At 41.2% G+C, this 25,369-nt stretch overlaps 3 protein-coding genes and 3 long non-coding RNA genes across 7 annotated transcripts in view; 3 read left to right on the top strand and 3 right to left on the bottom strand.

Moving 5' to 3' along the window:
* Positions 1–202: 202 nt before the first annotated feature.
* LOC149106263 (uncharacterized) lies at positions 203–1,167 on the top strand. Its single transcript, XR_016209752.1, has 2 exons — positions 203–613; positions 1,095–1,167. It is a non-coding gene; the product is annotated as an uncharacterized LOC149106263 (long non-coding RNA).
* Positions 938–24,262, bottom strand: LOC149106259 (uncharacterized). Of its 2 annotated transcripts, none has more exons than XR_016209747.1 (3): positions 23,805–24,262; positions 20,973–21,001; positions 938–1,136 (listed from the first exon to the last, which is right to left on the bottom strand). It is a non-coding gene; the product is annotated as an uncharacterized LOC149106259 (long non-coding RNA). The 2 variants fall into 2 exon arrangements; XR_016209748.1 differs by lacking the exons at positions 20,973–21,001; positions 23,805–24,262 and adding exons at positions 2,416–2,724; positions 2,807–3,439.
* The window catches only part of LOC149106258 (beta-1,3-galactosyltransferase 5-like), a 33,119-nt gene continuing 11,726 nt past the window's right edge, over positions 3,977–25,369 (top strand). The window contains exon 1 of the mRNA XM_089297934.1: positions 3,977–4,376. The gene's annotated coding sequence lies outside the window, so the exon portion shown is untranslated. The remainder of the gene's footprint in view (positions 4,377–25,369) is intronic.
* LOC149106262 (uncharacterized) lies at positions 7,490–8,299 on the top strand. The gene has a single exon (XM_089297938.1). The coding sequence runs from the start codon at positions 7,925–7,927 to the stop codon at positions 8,234–8,236; it is 312 nt and encodes a 103-aa protein (XP_089154064.1). The 5' UTR covers positions 7,490–7,924; the 3' UTR covers positions 8,237–8,299.
* Positions 12,813–16,160, bottom strand: LOC149106260 (uncharacterized). Its single transcript, XR_016209751.1, has 3 exons — positions 15,549–16,160; positions 14,973–15,094; positions 12,813–13,684 (listed from the first exon to the last, which is right to left on the bottom strand). It is a non-coding gene; the product is annotated as an uncharacterized LOC149106260 (long non-coding RNA).
* LOC149106261 (uncharacterized) lies at positions 13,809–14,618 on the bottom strand. Its single transcript, XM_089297939.1, has one exon. It carries the CDS (start codon positions 14,181–14,183, stop codon positions 13,872–13,874), a length of 312 nt encoding a protein of 103 aa, XP_089154065.1. The 5' UTR covers positions 14,184–14,618; the 3' UTR covers positions 13,809–13,871.

Here is a 25,369-nt window from a genome sequence, read left to right as displayed (position 1 = left end):
CCAAATATTAAGGTTAGTAAAGAGTACGCGTTATTTCCTAGTATTCACGTATTTTTCATTGAGCTGTGTATATTTTTTACTGGTTCTAGTGTTAAAGTTTCATCATGCCAAATTATACGGTTGTAAACAACGCCGATATTTTGTAAACTCTCTTTGAATTTGAGGCGTTACAAGTATACCTGAACCGCTATTGTTGTAAGGCTTGAGTAATGCATCGTTCCTTCATTTTTATGACAGTTGTTTTCAATTTCTCTCTCTTAAGTACATGGAAGGGCATACTCGACTGCTCGAGGCACTTTGTCGAATTTTTGGGGGAAAAACAAAGGGAAAAGAGAGGAAAGAAGACGTCGCTAAGTATGCGGACGAAATTAAACAAATTTGGGAGGTCTCTGTTTTGGTGGTGATTCACCGAATGCGCAACCCAGTTTTATCACTGGAGAGCCAGCAGCCTGTTGAAAACCACCTACAGCACAGAAGTGGCAGCGAAACAGACAGGCCGGGGGTAGTGCAGTGATTCCCTGTAAATGGACGTTATCAGTATCCCAAGGAATGGCACAAAGGGTAGAGAGATTGTTTGTGTTCATTTACCAGACGTTGAGGGCCATGCAAACATGTAAGTTAAGGTTTGTAGGGGCCATTGTACTCTTTTTTTTTTTTTTTTGGCATTTTTTTAAAAACTATACACACTGTAGCTGTTCCTAGCAGATGGTGATTCTTTTCACCTCCCCATGAAGCTTGAATGTACCAGAAAGTAATGTTTTTGCAAAATAATTTATATGAACGCAAAGACTGAAAAGGTACAAGAGTTTGGAATGTAGTGTCAAGTGTTGAACATTACTAATTGTGAAACTAATGCAAAACATTAATTGGTTGTGAACAGGAAACATATCAGTTTGGTACGTTAGGAATATGTAATAAAAAATAGAAAACATAAGAGTTATCAGACCACTTGAGGGCAATCTCTTATTTAGTGAGACTAATGTGGTAACTACATTCAAAATAAATTCATATGTTAAAACGAAAAATACATTTGTAATAATATTGACATCTTTAAGCAATGTAATAATCCTCTAAGTGCTTGTGATTTGTTTCAGGTCCTGCATTCTGCTAAGAGGCAAATTCAAGGTTGAGAGTACCTAAAGAGTGAATAAAATAAAATGGATTTTACTTTCAAGACTGAATTTGCTTTGTATACTTTAAATAAATATATAATAAAAGCTTGGGACATGTGGATGGATTGTGAATGCTCCCTTGTCAACCTGTCCAGGAATTATATTTTGATATTTTTGGGTAAATAACTTGTGAAAGTCAGCAATTATATGTAAGTTTTCATAATTTAAATGTGGAAATCAGACATGATATCTTCTAGCACAGCAACAAGTAGATACAAGAAATATTTGAAATAAATACCAAAATGGAGAAATTTCAGATTTACAAAGTAACAGAATTTTTGACTATCCATGCATCTGACAACACTAAAATTCTGGATACATTTTTTTAGTTTAGTTTATTTTGTATGACAGAACAAGAATTTCTCACTCGTATGCGTTATTGAAAATTCTCTTTTAATAATGATTTAATTTCTTCGATTTAGCCCAAAAAACACATAACATTTTGGACATTTTACAATTTATCTTTCCTGGCATATAAGAACACGCGTCTGCAGGAGTGCTCAACGGGAAAACGTTTTAAATTGACTTGTTGTTGCTCGAAAGTATTAATTGACATCCAATAAGAGATAAATAGTTAATAATTAACAACCGTGGGAAAATAATATCCGCTCCGCACTGCCAGCTAGTAGAAGATAGCTAAATGAAGTTGCCAGCCAGGAACCGTTTGGGGGATGCTTTTTCCCAGCCAGCACAACTTAAGAAACGTTGGTTTTCCCAGCAATTTTTACATTACTTTTTGCGCCAGCCAGGAAGAGTATAAATAACTTTTTTAATTCAATTTTAATTTAATTAATTGAGTTAATTAAATTAAAATTCTGCTGAATCTAATTAATTAATCAATTAATTAATTTGACTCAGTTATAATTAATCAATCAATTAATTAATTATAATTAATTAATTAATTAATTAATTATAACTAAATTAACTAGTGACACACAGGGGTCATGTAACTGCTGTGTAATATGACGTAGCGCATGCCTGGATAGACGAATCCCAAGTGACCATATCACTAGGCGGCACCCTGAGTCCATTCTTCGCGCGAAATGCCTTCGGTTGATGAGTGCATGCTAATTTCCCGGGGCTAATTTTCCAGAGTGGCGGCTGGTAATGGAGCTAGTCTACCAGGGAAAACCTCACATTAAAATTTACCAGCTAGATTCATGCCAAAAATGCGCATTTTCCAGCTAGGATAAGCTTCGGAGTTTAAACCAGTAAGCAAGCAATTGTTTTGAAGCGGGCTTACCAGCAAGTTCCATGCCAATGCTTAAGAATCCAGCGCACTAGGCCCTGCGTAGCGGATATTTTGTATATCGGCTCCGGTGAGCACTCCTGCGTCTGCTGTCAATTTCGGCCCGATAATCCCTAGATAAGAGGAAAGCCTCAATTCTCATATCGATCATTTCTGTGATTAGAAAAATGTAGAAAAATGATGCTTTCCGATTGTACGGTCTCTTTCCAAAGAATGATAACTGCAGCTCGTCAAACTTGGCCCGCATTGCGTTCCGAAGTGCTTCCTTCAGTCCGAGGATAATCATTATCTGGGCAGAATTGTCTGTGACATGGAAGGCGAACACAAACTTTCCTTTTATTTTATAATTTGGACACTATTAACTCAATTCGAGATAAATATATACCTCCTGAAGGCCCGCATTCATGGCATTGGAAAGTACTCGCGACTATCTTTGTCCGCCATCTTGAATCTTTTGGTTTGTTGTGAAACACAACACTCCAACCAAAACACGCACTCTCATTGGTTGAAATGTGTTTCGTGACATCACAGATGTCCTAATATATCGGGATATTCCGGACTGAAAACGAGTCCCCTGTACGGCTATTCTTTACGAACATTGTTTGAGTATTGAAAACCCATTTAAGGGACGTCAAACTCACCACTAACGAGAAGTATCAAGGATATTTTCGACCTTAAAACGAAGCAAAAAACCCAATCTTTTAGTCGAGCTCAGAGAACTGATCGATCGATAGACTACGAGTAGTCCCTCTTTCGCTTAGTCCGTCGTGCGTGACGCGAAAGAAATTCGCGAGAAAAAAATGGCAGCGCGAAATCCTGGGGGCTAGGAGCGCGCGAAAGGAGGGACTACCGCCTAAGCCCAAGAGTTTGCCCTTTCACGGCCGAGTGATTTTTCGGTGTAGGATTTCTCATCTTGACGTCCTCTTATTATCGCCTGTTATCAATAACCCCGGGAGATCTGAATAAAATTACTCTACTCTACTCTTCAAGTAGCCAGACAAAAACATATGCCGTGAGAAGTATATCTTCGTTCAGTGTTCGTTCAGCGAAACTGTCAAAGAAGTTTAAAAAGAAGACGGCGAATGAGGCCTCTTGTAACGATTTTCGCTGCGTCTAAAAGTTATTGCGAAAATTTGAATAGAGTTTCAACCAAGAATTTACATTATACATTATACATTATACATAGGAGATCATCCAACTGCGGTGAAATGTTTGCCAATAGCAGCGGAAAATTTCAGGTGAATGTCCGGCGTCAAGTGAGAGTCCGGTTATATCTTTCAAATGGACGGCAGAAAGGCCAAGCTCAGTGAATTTATATTCGCTGACTTAGACGATGCTGTCGAGCGGCGAAATCACTAACACGCTCGCAGTCGGGGTGGAGGCAGAAAGCTTTGCCAAACAAAACACTAGATAAATTTAAATCTTTCCAAAGTGCCTGTTGGCAGATTCGCAAGAACATCACGGCTTGCGAAGCGCGATTCCAACGCTTCGATTTGCTCTGGTACCGCTTCGATTTGCTCCGGTTCCAAAACATCCCTGCAAGACGTCACAGGTATCTCGAATGTTGACAACACGTTGTCAACGCTTCTAACAAAAGCCAATCATATTTTTGTGTTGTGAGAGCAACGCATAATTCAAACTCTTGGGCTTAGGCGGTAGTCCCTCCTTTCGCGTGCTCCTCGCCTCCAGGATTTCGCGCGGCCATTTTTTTCTCGCGGTTTTCTTTCGCGTCACGCACGACGGACTAAGCGAAAGAGGGACTACTCGTAGTCTAATCGATCGAAGGACTGCACAGCCTGATGGTATATTTCTGCGGTGCCTTTTTTTCGTATGGCCGAACAATAATCATATCTTCTCATCTAGTTCTTCATCTATTGTTCCCGATAGAGGGCTACTCTGTTATCGAAGCTTAGATTGATTTCGAAGAAATATTACTAAAGGAAACTCCAAGCACGGTAAGTCGCTTTTATAACCACACGAATTTACAATGCTAACACTTACAGTAAGAGACTTTGCGAGACGGCAAGACAAGCGTTTTTCTCTGAGAGTCCGAGACATTTTGGTTTTTTAGGGGTAGAAACCGAGACTTCAAAGCGCTTCAAGTGCGGGCGCGAGACGTTCTGGCTCTTAAAATTCGAGTCCCAGATTTAGTTGAGAGCTAGAATGAGCTTGTACAGCCTTCTAGCGTGCTTCTTCGACCTGGTTGAAACTGTTGCTTCATTGAAATTCAATATCAAGTGACGAGAACACGTCATTTTTAATATCAAATAAACAAACAAATTGGGACTTCGAAACCCTTAGACTTACGATCGCGAAAACTCTGCGAGACTTAACGAGGCGCACAAAACCGCTAAAAAACAAGACAGTGAGACCCGTGAAATTCGACTAAAATTTTGCGAGACCCAGAGATTTTGAAGGACCATTCGCCACCCCTGTAACTGATTACTGTCTTAATTTCTCTGGAGTAGCACTAAGCGAGTGGCAGAGAATAATTCAGCCCAAAAGCCTGTTTGATTCTCGAAATTCAAGCATTAAGACTACCTTATGCACTGCATGAAATGGCATGTATAAGGAGGTATCATGGACCCGTATAGTTAAGTGTACGGAAAGGTATACTGAAGTATACGTGTAAGGTCTGTGTAATTATCAGTATACGTCTATATCCTTATTCTAATGTATACTGTCTTGTGGAGATTACCTTATACCTAGTGTAAGGGAACCTTATATGAGTTGACACAGTAAATTCAAATCGTTTGTTATTTTGTATCATAAATGAAGGAAACGAAAGCCCCCACTGCTGAAAATAGTGCTGTTGTGAAAAATCATACCCCGTGATAATGAGTGCTTCGTAGAGATCCACTACGCGAAAAGCCAAATATTCGGGCCCGAATTCGCTCGAATACGGATCGGCGCACGCCGCGTATGCCGCAATATTCTGACGTATTCGATTACGGCTGACTCGAAATACACCTGGAATATTCTAGAGGAATCCGGCCTGTTTTTCCGTATTCAAATTTAATACTCGTGAATGACTCGAAGTGTTCGATAAATCATACGCGCCACGTTTTGGTAGATTAATGTTGCATTAGATGTTCTTCGAAGATATAGCGATCATTTATGACTCGAACATTTTCGAATACTCTCAGGAGTACCCGACGGAGTAGTCTCCTCCGCAGCCGTTTTTTGGGATGTCACGGCTGCGGAGGAGACTACCGACGCAGCCGCTCGACAGAAAACCCGCTCTACAGGCTGCAATTACGCTGGCTGGGAAATATTAGCATTAGATTATTTACTGGCTGGGATTTTCTTTCAGCGTCTGGCTTGCTAAAACCTTATTTAAAACACTGTCCCTAGCTGGTAAAAGAGTGACTTTTCTGTTTCTTCTGGCTGTGACTTTTTCGAGAAAGCAATCAATCCCGCCCTGGGACGTAAAAAACGCGAGACGATAAACCGCAAGCGGTCGTACTTACTCCCAGCGCCACGCGCTGCAAAAAAAAAAAAAAAAAAAATGCAAATCAACGCGCGCGTGATGCCATGCCCGAAAATGATGGCTCCACTGTCAGATTGTTGCGGTTTATCTTTTTCATCAACCAGTAAAATATTGCATAACACCAGCAGCTGTCATTTTCAATGACGTAATAACACTAGTATCTCGAATGGCCGAATCCGTTAAAAACGTTTTTTTCAATGGAACACGGCCGATCTCCAGGATCTCCGCTCGTTTGTCGTTCCAAAGGTCTTAAGAAGCCGTCACTTCAGAAAACCGCTACTGGCGCTATTGTGCTGCAAGCAGTCAGCAGTTATAAAGAAACAGTGGAAAGCAACTTAAAGGTTGGTAAATTCATTCCTATAATTCTCTTGCTTGCACACGGGACAGTGATGGTACATTGTGCTGGAATCAGTGACACTGTTCGCTGTCTGTTTTGCATTAATTCTTTCATTTATAGACAACTAAATTTAAAAAGGTATCGGAGGCATAAGAACCTAGACTCTAAGGTATTCATTTACATTACTATTTTGCAGTCATTGTGAGTTATTTCGAGGGCTCCGCTGGTAAAGGAAAGAAACGAGATCTGCCAAATCTGAGATCTGCTGTGAAAGGGACTTGGCGCAGACAAGCAAAGCAGCTGGATAAAGGGTAGGCATAATGTTCTGTTTATATGCGCTAGTCGTCTGCATCGGTGGTCAACTTTCCTCTCTTGATGCTAAAGTAATCACGTAAAGTAATCTCATTGTACCATACACTCATCGTTTCGCTCATAACATTTTTGGGTTGCTATAAATCTGCAAATTTGCTTAATCGAAAATTTCCCGAAGGTTGCCGGAAGACGAAGGACAATGGTTTGCCCTCTTTTTCAGTCTTATTGGGTACATTAAATGCCTTCATCGTGGTTCAGTACCAGCATAACGAGTTAATGTTTGTCCTCTGGAAAACAAGGGACTATCGCGCGTTGCTCACCGGAAATGGCCGTCGGGTGAATTCATTCCACACTGTTTGCTGTCTCTTTGAGAGAAATGCTTTTATTTTGAGACCCTAAACTTATTAATGTATCGGCGATTCAAGATTGCCGGGAGTTAATTTACATTTGCAGGCATTCTGAGTCATTTCAAAGGCTGGAGAGAAAAAAGAAAAGAGACTAAGGGAAGACATCTGCCCGACCTAAGTTCCGCTGAGAAAAGGACTTACCAAAGGGACAAAGCAGCTGGATAAAGGGTAGGCGTATTTGTTTATATGCGCTAGCTCGGACTGCATTGTTGGACATGCAACTATCCTCTCTGATGCTAAGATAAAGGGATCATTGTATCATACAATCAACGCCTCCCGCTCATGGCACTTTTGTTTTGCTTTAAATCAGTGCAACTTTGCATGATAGAGTTTTCCGAAAGTTGCCGGACGACGAGGGTCAATTGTTTGCCTTCTTTTTCAGTCTTATTGGGTACATTGAATGCAAGGGACTGTCGCGCGTTGCTCACCGGAAACTGTAGTTAAATCATGCAATGTATTTTATTGGCATAATAAGTAAAATGTTAAAATCGTCTATGTTATTAAAATCTTTGTCAGTTAAAAGAACTCAAGATTTTACCTTCTTAAACTTTCCTTCAGTTTGTAGTTGAGAAGGAAACAACTTTCGTCTTTCCGTGCGGCTTTCTTTGAGCAAAACTATATCATTTGTCGCCTTTAATTGTGTTTCACAAAGGGCCCGGACGCACTGGGCAAATTTTTGTTTATTTTGCGAAAAAATCTGTCATCAATTCCCTGAGACAAGTGCGTCATCTACCAAATTTTGTCAAGGCTTACCAAACTTCAAAGACGCCGTCGTCCTGCCTCGGAGCAGGATAAATTTTTGTCAGGCGTGAAATCTGACAGATTTGTCAATTTACACGCCATGATTTGAAGGAAAATGTCAATCAAGAAAATTTGATCTCTATTTTTAGTCGGAGTATTTCAGTCCGAAGCCCGCCAAAATTAAATTTATATTTGCGCGGCAATCAAACGATAAACATGGAAGATTCGTACCTCGGTATGCTCCATGACGATCCGTTCGCACAGTACAACTATTACGGTTCTCAAGTCTACGTTAACGTTCCAGCTGCATCTCCAGGACCAAGCTCTGCTCAATTTGTACATCCGTATGTCCACCCGAGTGAGCCCAATACAAGTACAAGTGCAAGTTTCACGACTACATGTAATCAAATTGAAAGCAGCCAAGCTGAGGATTCAAGAGCAGACGAGAGCAGAAAAAGGGGCAAAGGTCCAAACAAACAAGCGGCAAAGCATGGTGTTAATTTCCATGTGATTGACACTTGTGGTTAACAAATATTTTGCTGTGATTCAGTGCGCCCACGCTTGACAAATTAAAAATTTGGCAGAGACAAATTTTGTCGAGATTTTTGGAAGGGCCAAACAAATTTTGTCAGTCCAGTGCGTCCGGACCCAAAGCTAGCTGGTTGGACTTGTAGGTTCTGCGTGTAATCATGTAATAATTGAATTTCCGTACTAGGAACCGGAGGATCTTTCGAAGCCTAAAGAAGACAGAAATCAGCGAAGGATTACAGAACTCGCGATCGTTTGTCATTTTGAAAACACTGTTTTAGAATTGTGAAAAGCAAACTACTAAGCAAGTGTCCGGAAAATATTGCAAAAGTACAATTTGACGAGCATAACGCGCGATGTGTTTGATTGCGCCAAGCAAGTGAATTTCCGGTAATAAACGCGATCCAAAACAGCTTTCATTTGAACTCGTCGTTGACCTACCAGTTGAGGCAACGGTTTCAATCTGCACGCTAGTGCCGTGAATCAACTGGAGCCGTGTAATGAATGATTTATCGATGAACTGTATATCGAAGTGGACACTTCTGCCAGTTTAAAATTCTTTGACCAAAGAGCGCACGTCTGGATAATAATTTTGCCAGATTATTTGGCAGGCATCTGTCGCCCGTGGTATTGGGCGGGCGTAAAGGCGAAAACTCCCTTTTTTTTTTTTCGGCATGTTCACTCGCTTAACACAAGGCCAATGGGGCGAATTCCTTTGGGGTGATCCAGGTCAGGATTTATGATCCGAGATCACACTGATCATGTTCAAAACGAGAAGCCGCAAATGACCTTTGGAACGTCAGGAGATAAGTTGACCCATGAGAAACTTGACAGAGCCTTAAGACATGACCGCAAACAAAAGAGGTTGTATTCGTAATTAGGCGCTTTGACAAGGTCTGTGCACCCAGTACGTGCACAGGAACCACACAAAATTGCAAAAGTCGTTTCAGTTCGTCGACTAGTAGAATGGGTGATTGGGGGTATAGATCACGTTTCACGGAAAATAAAAAGGCCTTTTCACAATTCACGAAAACTGATATAATATTGGCATTTTACGCTTCACGGAATATATAAAAAAAAGAACGTTTTGGAAAATCACGGCTCACGACTACTAAGACAAAGCTAGTCGCTTCAGTTATGAGCAACTAACGATTGCTTTTGCTCCGGATCAGGAGTACCCAACGACAGTTTCGAAGAAAATCCACCATACAGTGTGCTTAACATTACCCGAGTGTCGCTACGTCAATCTTGTTTAATATTTAACTTTCCTGGGAAAAAAAAATACCCGCTCTTCACCGCCAGCAAGCATGATTTTGAAGTTATCGGACTCCCAGCCAGCGCTCGACGTTGAGGTCGTCAACGAGCCAGCATGCTTTAAATTTGTCACCTAGCTAGCCAGCATAAAAAAAGTTTGCCGAAAGTTTGCCAGCATGTTCGAGTATACCATTTTTTGCCAGCCAGCGAGCGAGTAATTTCAATATACCATAGCAAGGTACATTTCCTTAAAACTATTTATATAACAACGGATTTAGTATTGCGTACCCTGAACGCAAAAAAATACGTTCGTGGTTTCATTTTTACTTTTGAGTGGAAAGGTTTCGTAACACTCAAAAGATTACACTTACCATACAACAGTAAACCAAGAGGGGGAAAGATAAAATGTGCTTACAGTGTTCTGATTATCCTTGAGGGATCCAAGCTTCACTCTGAAAATAAATCGTGAATTCCTTCCAAAAGAAGAGTGAAGTATAAACAATGTCCATTCCGTTAACAGACGTAATCTAGATATTCAGTTAATGAAGATCTATTGTTGTTATTACAAGTACAACAAGCAACCTATCAGTTGTTTCAAACGCTTACATACGACAAACTTTCACATTCATTTCATTTCCCAGAGTTATTGTTCCAAAAAGTCAACGAACCTCCATGCAAAGAACTAAAAAACTGTTTAGCTCATGAAGTAAAAGCAAAACAAGATTACAAAGCCCTCACTAGGCTTTGGCTACCAAGTGTCTGTCATTTTTATAATCAAATAAACCTACGAAACAAACAGATGTCAGCTACCTTTATCAGTATAACATTTCCTTGGCGAAATAGCAAATCCTCGCAAAAGATTCAATACAGAAGCCGGAAGGATTTGCAGCAAAAGCAATCGCAAGTTGTTCGTAAGGTGATCACCGCAAAAGACTCACGACGGAAACCGCAAGGATTCGCAGCAAAAGCAAGCGTTAGTCGTTCATCAGGTGCTCGGCGCAAAGGACTCACGACAGAAGCCGCAAAGATTCGCAGCAAAAGCAATCGTTACTTGTTCGTAAGGCGATCACCGCAAAAGACTCACGACAGAAGCCGCAAGGATTCGCAGCAAAAGCAATCGTTAGTAGTTCGTAAAGCGATCACCGCAAAAGACTCACTACAGAAGCCGCAAGGATTCGCAGCAAAAGCAAGCGTTGGTTCGTCAGGCGATCACCGCAAAAGACTCACGACAGAAGCCGCAAGGATTCGCAGCAAAAGTAATCGTTACTAACTGTTGTTCGTAAGGCGATCACCGCAAAAGACTCACGACAGAAGCCGCAAGGATTCGCAGCAAAAGTAATCGTTAGTAACTGTTGTTCGTAAGGCGATCACCGCAAAAGACTCACGACAGAAGCCGCCAGGATTCGCAGCAAAAGGAATCGTTATTCGTTCGTCAGGCGATCACCGCAAAAGACTCACGACAGAAGCCGCAAGGATTCGCAGCAAAAGTAATCGTTAGTAACTGTTGTTCGTAAGGCGATCACCGCAAAAGACTCACGACAGAAGCCACAAGGATTCGCAGCAAAAGTAATCGTTAGTAACTGTTGTTCGTAAGGCGATCACCGCAAAAGACTCACGACAGAAGCCGCAAGGATTCGCAGCAAAAGTAATCGTTAGTAACTGTTGTTCGTAAGGCGATCACCGCAAAAGACTCACGACAGAAGCCGCAAGGATTCGCAGCAAAAGCAACCGTTGGTCATTCGTAAGGCGATCACCGCAAAAGACTCACGACAGAAGCCACAAGGATTCGCAGCAAAAGCAAGCGTTAGTAACTGTTGTTCGTAAGGCGATCACCGCAAAAGACTCACGACAGAAGCCGCAAGGATTCGCAGCAAAAGTAATCGTTAGTAACTGTTGTTCGTAAGGCGATCACCGCAAAAGACTCACGACAGAAGCCGCAAGGATTCGCAGCAAAAGCAACCGTTGGTCATTCGTAAGGCGATCACCGCAAAAGACTCACGACAGAAGCCACAAGGATTCGCAGCAAAAGCAAGCGTTAGTAACTGTTGTTCGTAAGGCGATCACCGCAAAAGGCTCACGACAGAAGCCGCAAGGATTCGCAGCAAAAGTAATCGTTAGTAACTGTTGTTCGTAAGGCGATCACCGCAAAAGACTCACGACAGAAGCCGCAAGGATTCGCAGCAAAAGCAACCGTTGGTCATTCGTAAGGCGATCACCGCAAAAGACTCACGACAGAAGCCACAAGGATTCGCAGCAAAAGCAAGCGTTAGTAACTGTTGTTCGTAAGGCGATCACCGAAAAGACTCACGACAGAAGCCGCAAGGATTCGCAGCAAAAGCAATCGTTAGTCGTTCGTAAGGCGATCACCGCAAAAGACTCACGACAGAAGCCGCCAGGATTCGCAGCAAAAGCAATCTTTAGTCGTTCGTAAGGCGATCACCGCAAAAGACTCACGACAGAAGCCGCCAGGATTCGCAGCAAAAGCAATCGTTAGTCATTCGTAAGGCGACCACCGCAAAAGACTCACGACAGAAGCCGCCAGGATTCGCGGCAAAAGCAAGCGTTGGTCGTTCGTAAGGCGATCACCGCAAAAGACTCACGACAGAAGCCGCCAGGATTCGCAGCAAAAGCAATCGTTAGTCGTTCGTAAGGCGATCACCGCAAAAGACTCACGACAGAAGCCGCCAGGATTCGCAGCAAAAGCAATCGTTAGTCGTTCGTAAGGCGACCACCGCAAAAGACTCACGACAGAAGCCGCCAGGATTCGCAGCAAAAGCAAGCGTTGGTCGTTCGTAAGGCGATCACCGCAAAAGACTCACGACAGAAGCCGCAAGGATTCGCAGCAAAAGCAATCGTTAGTCGTTCGTAAGGCGATCACCGCAAAAGACTCACGACAGAAGCCGCAAGGATTCGCAGCAAAAACAATCGTTAGTAGTTCGTAAGGCGATCACCGCAAAAGACTCACGACAGAAGCCACAAGGATTCGCAGCAAAAGCAAGCGTTAGTAACTGTTGTTCGTAAGGCGATCACCGCAAAAGACTCACGACAGAAGCCGCAAGGATTCGCAGCAAAAGCAATCGTTAGTAACTGTTGTTCGTAAGGCGATCACCGCAAAAGACTCACGACAGAAGCCGCAAGGATTCGCAGCAAAAGCAATCGTTAGTCGTTCGTAAGGCGATCACCGCAAAAGACTCACGACAGAAGTCGGAATGATTCGGAGCAAAAGGAATCGTTAGTTGCTCATAACTGAAGCGACTAGCTTTGTCTTAGTAGTCGTGAGCCGTGATTTTCCAAAACGTTCTTTTTTTTATATATTCCGTGAAGCGTAAAATGCCAATATTATATCAGTTTTCGTGAATTGTGAAAAGGCCTTTTTATTTTCCGTGAAACGTGATCTATACCCCCAATCACCCATTCTACTAGTCGACGAACTGAAACGACTTTTGCAATTTTGTGTGGTTCCTGTGCACGTACTGGGTGCACAGACCTTGTCAAAGCGCCTAATTACGAATACAACCTCTTTTGTTTGCGGTCATGTCTTAAGGCTCTGTCAAGTTTCTCATGGGTCAACTTATCTCCTGACGTTCCAAAGGTCATTTGCGGCTTCTCGTTTTGAACATGATCAGTGTGATCTCGGATCATAAATCCTGACCTGGATCACCCCAAAGGAATTCGCCCCATTGGCCTTGTGTTAAGCGAGTGAACATGCCGAAAAAAAAAAAAGGGAGTTTTCGCCTTTACGCCCGCCCAATACCACGGGCGACAGATGCCTGCCAAATAATCTGGCAAAATTATTATCCAGACGTGCGCTCTTTGGTCAAAGAATTTTAAACTGGCAGAAGTGTCCACTTCGATATACAGTTCATCGATAAATCATTCATTACACGGCTCCAGTTGATTCACGGCACTAGCGTGCAGATTGAAACCGTTGCCTCAACTGGTAGGTCAACGACGAGTTCAAATGAAAGCTGTTTTGGATCGCGTTTATTACCGGAAATTCACTTGCTTGGCGCAATCAAACACATCGCGCGTTATGCTCGTCAAATTGTACTTTTGCAATATTTTCCGGACACTTGCTTAGTAGTTTGCTTTTCACAATTCTAAAACAGTGTTTTCAAAATGACAAACGATCGCGAGTTCTGTAATCCTTCGCTGATTTCTGTCTTCTTTAGGCTTCGAAAGATCCTCCGGTTCCTAGTACGGAAATTCAATTATTACATGATTACACGCAGAACCTACAAGTCCAACCAGCTAGCTTTGGGTCCGGACGCACTGGACTGACAAAATTTGTTTGGCCCTTCCAAAAATCTCGACAAAATTTGTCTCTGCCAAATTTTTAATTTGTCAAGCGTGGGCGCACTGAATCACAGCAAAATATTTGTTAACCACAAGTGTCAATCACATGGAAATTAACACCATGCTTTGCCGCTTGTTTGTTTGGACCTTTGCCCCTTTTTCTGCTCTCGTCTGCTCTTGAATCCTCAGCTTGGCTGCTTTCAATTTGATTACATGTAGTCGTGAAACTTGCACTTGTACTTGTATTGGGCTCACTCGGGTGGACATACGGATGTACAAATTGAGCAGAGCTTGGTCCTGGAGATGCAGCTGGAACGTTAACGTAGACTTGGGAACCGTAATAGTTGTACTGTGCGAACGGATCGTCATGGAGCATACCGAGGTACGAATCTTCCATGTTTATCGTTTGATTGCCGCGCAAATATAAATTTAATTTTGGCGGGCTTCGGACTGAAATACTCCGACTAAAAATAGAGATCAAATTTTCTTGATTGACATTTTCCTTCAAATCATGGCGTGTAAATTGACAAATCTGTCAGATTTCACGCCTGACAAAAATTTATCCTGCTCCGAGGCAGGACGACGGCGTCTTTGAAGTTTGGTAAGCCTTGACAAAATTTGGTAGATGACGCACTTGTCTCAGGGAATTGATGACAGATTTTTTCGCAAAATAAACAAAAATTTGCCCAGTGCGTCCGGGCCCTTTGTGAAACACAATTAAAGGCGACAAATGATATAGTTTTGCTCAAAGAAAGCCGCACGGAAAGACGAAAGTTGTTTCCTTCTCAACTACAAACTGAAGGAAAGTTTAAGAAGGTAAAATCTTGAGTTCTTTTAACTGACAAAGATTTTAATAACATAGACGATTTTAACATTTTACTTATTATGCCAATAAAATACATTGCATGATTTAACTACAGTTTCCGGTGAGCAACGCGCGACAGTCCCTTGCATTCAATGTACCCAATAAGACTGAAAAAGAAGGCAAACAATTGACCCTCGTCGTCCGGCAACTTTCGGAAAACTCTATCATGCAAAGTTGCACTGATTTAAAGCAAAACAAAAGTGCCATGAGCGGGAGGCGTTGATTGTATGATACAATGATCCCTTTATCTTAGCATCAGAGAGGATAGTTGCATGTCCAACAATGCAGTCCGAGCTAGCGCATATAAACAAATACGCCTACCCTTTATCCAGCTGCTTTGTCCCTTTGGTAAGTCCTTTTCTCAGCGGAACTTAGGTCGGGCAGATGTCTTCCCTTAGTCTCTTTTCTTTTTTCTCTCCAGCCTTTGAAATGACTCAGAATGCCTGCAAATGTAAATTAACTCCCGGCAATCTTGAATCGCCGATACATTAATAAGTTTAGGGTCTCAAAATAAAAGCATTTCTCTCAAAGAGACAGCAAACAGTGTGGAATGAATTCACCCGACGGCCATTTCCGGTGAGCAACGCGCGATAGTCCCTTGTTTTCCAGAGGACAAACATTAACTCGTTATGCTGATACTGAACCACGATGAAGGCATTTAATGTACCCAATAAGACTGAAAAAGAGGGCAAACCATTGTCCTTCGTCTTCCGGCAACCTTCGGGAAATTTTCGATTAAGCAAATTTGCAGATTTATAGCAACCCAAAAATGTTATGAGCGAAACGATGAGTATATGGTACAATGAGATTACTTTACGTGATTACTTTAGCATCAAGAGAGGAAAGTTGACCACCGATGCAGACGACTAGCGCATATAAACAGAACATTATGCCTACCCTTTATCCAGCTGCTTTGCTTGTCTGCGCCAAGTCCCTTTCACAGCAGATCTCAGATTTGGCAGATCTCGTTTCTTTCCTTTACCAGCGGAGCCCTCGAAATAACTCACAATGACTGCAAAATAGTAATGTAAATGAATACCTTAGAGTCTAGGTTCTTATGCCTCCGATACCTTTTTAAATTTAGTTGTCTATAAATGAAAGAATTAATGCAAAACAGACAGCGAACAGTGTCACTGATTCCAGCACAATGTACCATCACTGTCCCGTGTGCAAGCAAGAGAATTATAGGAATGAATTTACCAACCTTTAAGTTGCTTTCCACTGTTTCTTTATAACTGCTGACTGCTTGCAGCACAATAGCGCCAGTAGCGGTTTTCTGAAGTGACGGCTTCTTAAGGCCTTTGGAACGACAAACGAGCGGAGATCCTGGAGATCGGCCGTGTTCCATTGAAAAAAACGTTTTTAACGGATTCGGCCATTCGAGATACTAGTGTTATTACGTCATTGAAAATGACAGCTGCTGGTGTTATGCAATATTTTACTGGTTGATGAAAAAGATAAACCGCAACAATCTGACAGTGGAGCCATCATTTTCGGGCATGGCATCACGCGCGCGTTGATTTGCATTTTTTTTTTTTTTTTTTTGCAGCGCGTGGCGCTGGGAGTAAGTACGACCGCTTGCGGTTTATAGTCTCGCGTTTTTTACGTCCCAGGGCGGGATTGATTGCTTTCTCGAAAAAGTCACAGCCAGAAAAAACAGAAAAGTCACTCTTTTACCAGCTAGGGACAGTGTTTTAAATAAGGTTTTAGCAAGCCAGACGCTGAAAGAAAATCCCAGCCAGTAAATAATCTAATGCTAATATTTCCCAGCCAGCGTAATTACAGCCTGTAGAGCAGGTTTTCTGTCGAGCGGCTACGTCGGGTACTCCTGCCGAATCATTCCGACTTCTGTCGTGAGTCTTTTGCGGTGATCGCCTTACGAACGAATAACGATTGCTTTTGCTGCGAATCCTTGCGGTTTCTGTCGTGAGTCTTTTGCGGTGATCGCCTTACGAACGACCAACGCTTGCTTTTGCTGCGAATCCTTGTGGCTTCTGTCGTGAGTCTTTTGCGGTGATCGCCTTACGAACGAATAACGATTGCTTTTGCTGCGAATCCTTGCGGCTTCTGTCGTGAGTCTTTTGCGGTGATCGCCTTACGAACGACTAACGATTGCTTTTGCTGCGAATCCTTGCGGCTTCTGTCGTGAGTCTTTTGCGGTGATCGCCTTACGAACGACTAACGATTGCTTTTGCTGCGAATCCTTGCGGCTTCTGTCGTGAGTCTTTTGCGGTGATCGCCTTACGAACAACAGTTACTAACGCTTGCTTTTGCTGCGAATCCTTGTGGCTTCTGTCGTGAGTCTTTTGCGGTGATCGCCTTACGAATGACCAACGGTTGCTTTTGCTGCGAATCCTTGCGGCTTCTGTCGTGAGTCTTTTGCGGTGATCGCCTTACGAACAACAGTTACTAACGATTACTTTTGCTGCGAATCCTTGCGGCTTCTGTCGTGAGTCTTTTGCGGTGATCGCCTTACGAACAACAGTTACTAACGCTTGCTTTTGCTGCGAATCCTTGTGGCTTCTGTCGTGAGTCTTTTGCGGTGATCGCCTTACGAATGACCAACGGTTGCTTTTGCTGCGAATCCTTGCGGCTTCTGTCGTGAGTCTTTTGCGGTGATCGCCTTACGAACAACAGTTACTAACGATTACTTTTGCTGCGAATCCTTGCGGCTTCTGTCGTGAGTCTTTTGCGGTGATCGCCTTACGAACAACAGTTACTAACGATTACTTTTGCTGCGAATCCTTGCGGCTTCTGTCGTGAGTCTTTTGCGGTGATCGCCTTACGAACAACAGTTACTAACGATTACTTTTGCTGCGAATCCTTGCGGCTTCTGTCGTGAGTCTTTTGCGGTGATCGCCTGACGAACGAATAACGATTCCTTTTGCTGCGAATCCTGGCGGCTTCTGTCGTGAGTCTTTTGCGGTGATCGCCTTACGAACAACAGTTACTAACGCTTGCTTTTGCTGCGAATCCTTGTGGCTTCTGTCGTGAGTCTTTTGCGGTGATCGCCTTACGAATGACCAACGGTTGCTTTTGCTGCGAATCCTTGCGGCTTCTGTCGTGAGTCTTTTGCGGTGATCGCCTTACGAACAACAGTTACTAACGATTACTTTTGCTGCGAATCCTTGCGGCTTCTGTCGTGAGTCTTTTGCGGTGATCGCCTTACGAACAACAGTTACTAACGCTTGCTTTTGCTGCGAATCCTTGTGGCTTCTGTCGTGAGTCTTTTGCGGTGATCGCCTTACGAATGACCAACGGTTGCTTTTGCTGCGAATCCTTGCGGCTTCTGTCGTGAGTCTTTTGCGGTGATCGCCTTACGAACAACAGTTACTAACGATTACTTTTGCTGCGAATCCTTGCGGCTTCTGTCGTGAGTCTTTTGCGGTGATCGCCTTACGAACAACAGTTACTAACGATTACTTTTGCTGCGAATCCTTGTGGCTTCTGTCGTGAGTCTTTTGCGGTGATCGCCTTACGAACAACAGTTACTAACGATTGCTTTTGCTGCGAATCCTTGCGGCTTCTGTCGTGAGTCTTTTGCGGTGATCGCCTGACGAACGAATAACGATTCCTTTTGCTGCGAATCCTGGCGGCTTCTGTCGTGAGTCTTTTGCGGTGATCGCCTTACGAACAACAGTTACTAACGATTACTTTTGCTGCGAATCCTTGCGGCTTCTGTCGTGAGTCTTTTGCGGTGATCGCCTTACGAACAACAGTTAGTAACGATTACTTTTGCTGCGAATCCTTGCGGCTTCTGTCGTGAGTCTTTTGCGGTGATCGCCTGACGAACCAACGCTTGCTTTTGCTGCGAATCCTTGCGGCTTCTGTAGTGAGTCTTTTGCGGTGATCGCTTTACGAACTACTAACGATTGCTTTTGCTGCGAATCCTTGCGGCTTCTGTCGTGAGTCTTTTGCGGTGATCGCTTTACGAACTACTAACGATTGCTTTTGCTGCGAATCCTTGCGGCTTCTGTCGTGAGTCTTTTGCGGTGATCGCCTTACGAACAAGTAACGATTGCTTTTGCTGCGAATCTTTGCGGCTTCTGTCGTGAGTCCTTTGCGCCGAGCACCTGATGAACGACTAACGCTTGCTTTTGCTGCGAATCCTTGCGGTTTCCGTCGTGAGTCTTTTGCGGTGATCACCTTACGAACAACTTGCGATTGCTTTTGCTGCAAATCCTTCCGGCTTCTGTATTGAATCTTTTGCGAGGATTTGCTATTTCGCCAAGGAAATGTTATACTGATAAAGGTAGCTGACATCTGTTTGTTTCGTAGGTTTATTTGATTATAAAAATGACAGACACTTGGTAGCCAAAGCCTAGTGAGGGCTTTGTAATCTTGTTTTGCTTTTACTTCATGAGCTAAACAGTTTTTTAGTTCTTTGCATGGAGGTTCGTTGACTTTTTGGAACAATAACTCTGGGAAATGAAATGAATGTGAAAGTTTGTCGTATGTAAGCGTTTGAAACAACTGATAGGTTGCTTGTTGTACTTGTAATAACAACAATAGATCTTCATTAACTGAATATCTAGATTACGTCTGTTAACGGAATGGACATTGTTTATACTTCACTCTTCTTTTGGAAGGAATTCACGATTTATTTTCAGAGTGAAGCTTGGATCCCTCAAGGATAATCAGAACACTGTAAGCACATTTTATCTTTCCCCCTCTTGGTTTACTGTTGTATGGTAAGTGTAATCTTTTGAGTGTTACGAAACCTTTCCACTCAAAAGTAAAAATGAAACCACGAACGTATTTTTTTGCGTTCAGGGTACGCAATACTAAATCCGTTGTTATATAAATAGTTTTAAGGAAATGTACCTTGCTATGGTATATTGAAATTACTCGCTCGCTGGCTGGCAAAAAATGGTATACTCGAACATGCTGGCAAACTTTCGGCAAACTTTTTTTATGCTGGCTAGCTAGGTGACAAATTTAAAGCATGCTGGCTCGTTGACGACCTCAACGTCGAGCGCTGGCTGGGAGTCCGATAACTTCAAAATCATGCTTGCTGGCGGTGAAGAGCGGGTATTTTTTTTTCCCAGGAAAGTTAAATATTAAACAAGATTGACGTAGCGACACTCGGGTAATGTTAAGCACACTGTATGGTGGATTTTCTTCGAAACTGTCGTTGGGTACTCCTGCACTCTCAGTTGTTCGAGAGTTTGCGACTGGAACAAGCGATGCACGACGCCTCTTCTGACGTGAAGGTCTTCGAATACTAATGAATACGTCAAGTATGCTCTAATTTTCGAGAATCGCACGCTATGAATACGAAAGTTATGTCACATTTTTCACAGCCAAAGATGTATTGCGTCGTCAAGAACGGGTTTTATGCAGGTAATATACGCTACCGCGTAGTTCGGTCCGACAACACGCTAGTGTTTCGAAGCGTGCGACTGGAACACGAGACTCATGCGAAGTATGAAACGTGTTCATGTTTGAATACTGAGGCATACGTGAGGTTTTAAGGTATTCTAAACGACACACTTCAAGTGTTCTGTGGTGTTCGACTGGGACACGAGACTCGTGCGAAGTATGAAACGTTTTCATGTTTGAATACTGAGGCATACGTGAGGTTTCAAGGTATTCTAAACGACACACTTCAAGTGTTCTGGTGTTCGACTGGAACGCGAGACTCATGTAAAGTATGAAACGTATTCGTGATTGAATACTGACGCCAACGTGAAGTACTGAGGACCCATACCAAAGCTTGTATATCCCCCAAACTGTGTTCAAACTGCCGAGTGTAACACACTTTTAAATTCCTTTGGATTCCTAACAAAACCCACCCAAAAGAAAGAAAATTATCAGGACAACATGCATGTTATCCCAACAAAACGTAAACAACTGCCCTTATGACATCTTCATTTCATTTCAAATAATACTTTATTTATACTGAAATAATAAAACTTATGCTGTTACTTGTTCGTGTATGTTTATTTTCATCAAACTATGGAAGAATTTACATTGCCAAGACCCTATGTTGTGAAAAAGTATAAGGAACCATCTGAGAAGCAAAACCTAAAAAAACACTATAACATTTTGTATGCTTTTACTTTATATCTATATGCTGCTTTGTTATGAAAAAGCATAAGCATCTGAGAAGCAAAGTCTTTAAAAAACACCATAACATTTTTTTTTGCAAACTTTATAACCAGATGCTGCTGTGTTATGAAAAGGCACAATGAGGCATTCGAGAAGCAAAGTCTAAAAAACCACTTCTATAACATTTTGCATGCAACTTTCTAACTAGATGCTGCTATATTATGAAAAAGCACAAGGAACCATCTAAGAAGCAGTCTAAAAAACACTTACATTTTGTATGCAAACTTTAGAACCAGATGCTGCTATGTTGCGAAAGAGAATTAAGGATGAATTAATGAATTGCTGCTTTGCATATTTAGAGCGGTTTTCAGTTGAATGTCGAAAGTAATAATTAGACAATTACTTTGGTTTTGGTTTTGGTTTTACTACAGTTCGAGATTAGCTGAGAAGTCTAATCGGTAAGTAATTGGCTTTGGTTTTGGTTTTACGACACTCAATTGAAAACCACTCTAACATGATTATTGTTTGGTTCAACAATTGGAACCCTCTTAACATTACCATATACCTTTAGAGGTGTCTCACACAAAAGGGATGTAGTGCATCTGATTTAATCTGTAGACACTGTATGTAAACCCCATATCAAATTAAAACTTATAGAGCTGGCTATCAAACTATACCAAGGACTTTCAAATAAAATGAATTGCCACATTTTTCTAGACATTTTAGTGCTGGCATCCAAATCATTATTATTATTATCACATTTTGAAAGCTACATGTACAAGTCAAAGCGAACTTTGTTTCTTGTTAATTTGTTTCTCGGTTTCTGGACACAAAACACGAAAAAAATTGCTTGCGTGTTGCCATATTCAATTGCAGTAAAAAGTTACAGAACATTTCCAAAACAGGATTAAAGAATGGTGGAGTGATCATTCAAAAATCACTCTCAGAGAAAAAATATTTCAAAATAAAAATTAACAGACATGGATGATAAACTAGCTACTGTCCAAAATTTGAGGCAGACTCACTTTGACTGAGCTTTCAAAAAGTGATTTGGATGCTCGCATGGAGAAACCCTGAAAAATTTGACAATTCATTTTATTTCAAAATTCTTGGTATACATGTACGTGTAGATTGATAGCCAGCTTTATTGGCTTTAATTAGACATGCTAAATGGTGTGGGTGCAAGACACTGAAAGATATAGGGTAACCTCAAGACAAAGAGCTGAAAATTCAAACCAAGACCTGAGATCAACACTAAGTGTTGACAGGATTGATGACCAAAAGGTTTTACAGTCACATTTGGAAAGCTACACTGTAAGCACCTGAGTTTCTACTGCATGCAAAAACATACTTAAGATGCCTTTGAGAGAAGAGAGAGTTGAGTTGCACATTAATCAAGTTTCCAGTGCAAATAAAGTATGAAAGGATGTGAGGGCCAGAGTTTGTGGGCTTAAAAACATTAAAAACCATTCAAGCAACAATGTTCAAGGTTACAGATTATGTTTCATTTTGCATTGACAAAGGCAGGAGAGCTCTAGAAGCCTTTCATTTTTTGCCAGATATGGTGCAAACTTTTTATGCATTAATTAATCCAATCAAAATTTGAGTATCAAATTCAATATTGTTCTGAATTTTCAGCTCTTGACCTGAAATGAGTGGCTAATAGCCACTCTGAACAAACAGAATGAACTGATTAGATAACTTCATGTAGACATGCAAACAAATTCCTCCTTAGGCTAATAGCCTAAACAAGTAATAACACTCAATTTTCAATATTTACCTTTGGAAGGAATATGGTTAGTACAGTGGAATCTCGATTTAACGAGCCTCTATATAACAAGGTCCTCAGTATAACAAATGATTTTCATGGCCCCAGTAATAGTAGACTATACAGAAAAGAACCTTGATACAAACCCTGTTATAGTGAACATACTTTGCCAATTCCTTGGCACTTCATTATATCAAAGTTTCATTGTAGTTTGACATTACTATAGCAAATTGTCTTGAAATTTGTAGTGGTCATCAATGAAACAGGGTTTACATGTACCTTAATATAATGTATATATAAAATAACAGATGACGAACTAATCAAATGTAGATTTGACTTGACATTTTATTACTATTTAGTTTCGTACTACACAACTTGTGTGCAGTACTCATCAGATAAAATTGCCAAATGGGAATTTACATCATTGCACTGATTTGAAATACACAAGCGACCACTGGAAATGTGATAGCTACAATAAGTGAATGCTTTTACAAAACAAAGGAAAGTTGGAAATTAGGAATAAACTCTGTTATTACTGAAATACAAGAGAAGATTTAAAATTTAACATTTAACATTTTTCAGGAGGAATTTGTTTGCATGTCTACATGAAGTTATCTAATCAGTTCATTCTGTTCAGAGAGGCTAACTCAGGTTTACAAATAATAAAGTACTTCTCCCAGAGGCATAGGTTACATCGATTTGAAGCGGGGTTATATTGGGCAGCCTCCAAGTGACTTTGACAATAAATCAAAGTTCAAAGTCACTTGAAAGATTTTAAAGCAAGCTTTGTAAACCTGAGTTAGCCTCTCTGAATAAATGGAATGAACTGATAACTTCATGTAGACATGCAAACAAATTCTTCTTGAAAAATGCTAAATTTTAACTGTTAAAGCTTCCGTTGTTACACAATAGTAACAGTGTTTATCTATAATTTCCAATTTTCCTTTTTTCTTTGTAAAAGCGTTCACTTATTGTAGCTATCATATTTCCAACGGTTGCGTGTGTATTTCAAATCAGTGTAATGATGTAAATTCGCATTCGGCAATTTTATCTCACGAGTGCTGCACACAAGTTGTGTACTACGAAACTAAATAGTGATAAAATGTCAAGTCAGATCTACAGTTGCTCAGTTTGTCATCTGTTATAATCACGCTCTAGTTTACTACTGAGCACTCTGAAAACAGATCCGCAAATCACCTTGTTTATATATAAAATATATTGAGACTGACTAGTGAAATGCCAAAATTTACTTGCCAATATAATTTTTCCAAAGCTCTTACAAAAATAAATCTTAAAAAGTCTCCATGGCACCCTAAATAGTCATAAATACATACATGTATCTTGTAAGCCAGGGTTCGTCCTCACAGGTTTTCCTTTTTTGCTTCAAATAAGGAGGCCAGGGATTATACATACATGTAAGGCATTACCAATTTTACTTCATCCTATGATTAAAATACAATACGCATAAAAGGTTAGTTAAGTTTATGTGTAAATCCACACTGGGAAACCTCAAATCAAGCTTGCAGTACTAAGGAACATATCATAATAAATCAATCAGTAAATTTTACACAGTAGTTTGATTTAATGGTTTAATTCACCATCATTCCCATTGCTGTCCCTCTTGAAATCAAGGTTACATTAACTTCCAATGTATAACTTCTGCTTGATAAAGAAATATTTACAACCAGAGGTAATTCTATACCTCTTATGCAAACATTACAACTGAACTTTACCCTGGAAACTTAAGCTTAACTTACTCGTACGTACAAGACAACCCGGGAAGACAACGATGGCTTACGTTTTACCTGTTGTTGTCGACTCGTACCTCCGTATGTATCGATGTTTTCACCAGCTGCATACCACCAAAAACTGCTTGAAATCGTGCACAAAGAAGAAGCGAAGGTAAACTGAATTTTGTCCGCCAAAGTAGAGTTTTTAAACAGCGAAAAAGGACCAAGAGATCGATGCAAGCTTCATCATTTCACACCTTTCAAAAAGGACGCCAAAAGATAGCGCGAGAACCGAGAGAACCTGGTATCTAATGTGGAAAACCGCTGATCCGTGCTTGTTGAAGGTCGGACACTCAGAATGCTGATGTAGGTCGTTTCTCTCATTTCGTTACAAGTCGTTTCGAAACACATTTAAAGTCAATTTCGTTTCAAAAGTAACCTCGAGGAAAAAATTTGATTAAAGTGTTTTCGTCTTCGTAATACGTTTTGTGATTTCTTGTTCAAGCGTAACTGCAATGTTGATATGATGGCAGGGAGTCGACTGAGGAAGCTATTTAACAACTAGTAGCAATCAGAGATTATGAGAGTGCGTTCGACGCTCTCACTTTAACATATAATTATATATCGTAAATAAATGATTTCACTAGCTGATTTTCAACCTTTGTCTATTGCTAAAATCAACATTTTTCAGCAGCAACCGAGGTTTTACAGTCAGATATGCATAGTGTCAAAGTCCATGCTAGTGAAGAGGTCACGATTTGTTGATACGCTGCGTGACGCTGCCAGTTTCTGTAGTCTCTCAAGTTTCATAGAATATTTAAATTACGAACATTATTCTAAGCTAGCATTTGCAGTCGCGTGCTCGTTTCGCGACTAATTCGAATATTTCCCCTGATGAATAAAGTAGTCTCATGGATCTTTCCTTCAGAGTAAACAATAAAATTTCGACCGGATAAAGACTGAGCTATCTGTCACGACTGGAACTAATCAACAAATGTAATCAAAATGTAGCTGTTCCCGCGGTTATCATCCCAAAGCCAAGTCGTGTTAATAAACAATGACAATTTCCTCAGATTGCGATAAATGCTGCCGTCGAAGCGTTTAAATTCGCCAAAATCTAACGCCGAGAGCACATAATAGCGAGGCGTACGGCGACTGAATGGAAAGAA

The sequence above is a fragment of the Orbicella faveolata genome, unplaced genomic scaffold, assembly GCF_042242905.1.
Source record: "Orbicella faveolata isolate gen_17 unplaced genomic scaffold, um_ofav_v1 contig_3, whole genome shotgun sequence".
NCBI lineage: Eukaryota > Metazoa > Cnidaria > Anthozoa > Scleractinia > Merulinidae > Orbicella > Orbicella faveolata.
This window is presented reverse-complemented; position numbering and strand designations above follow the sequence as displayed.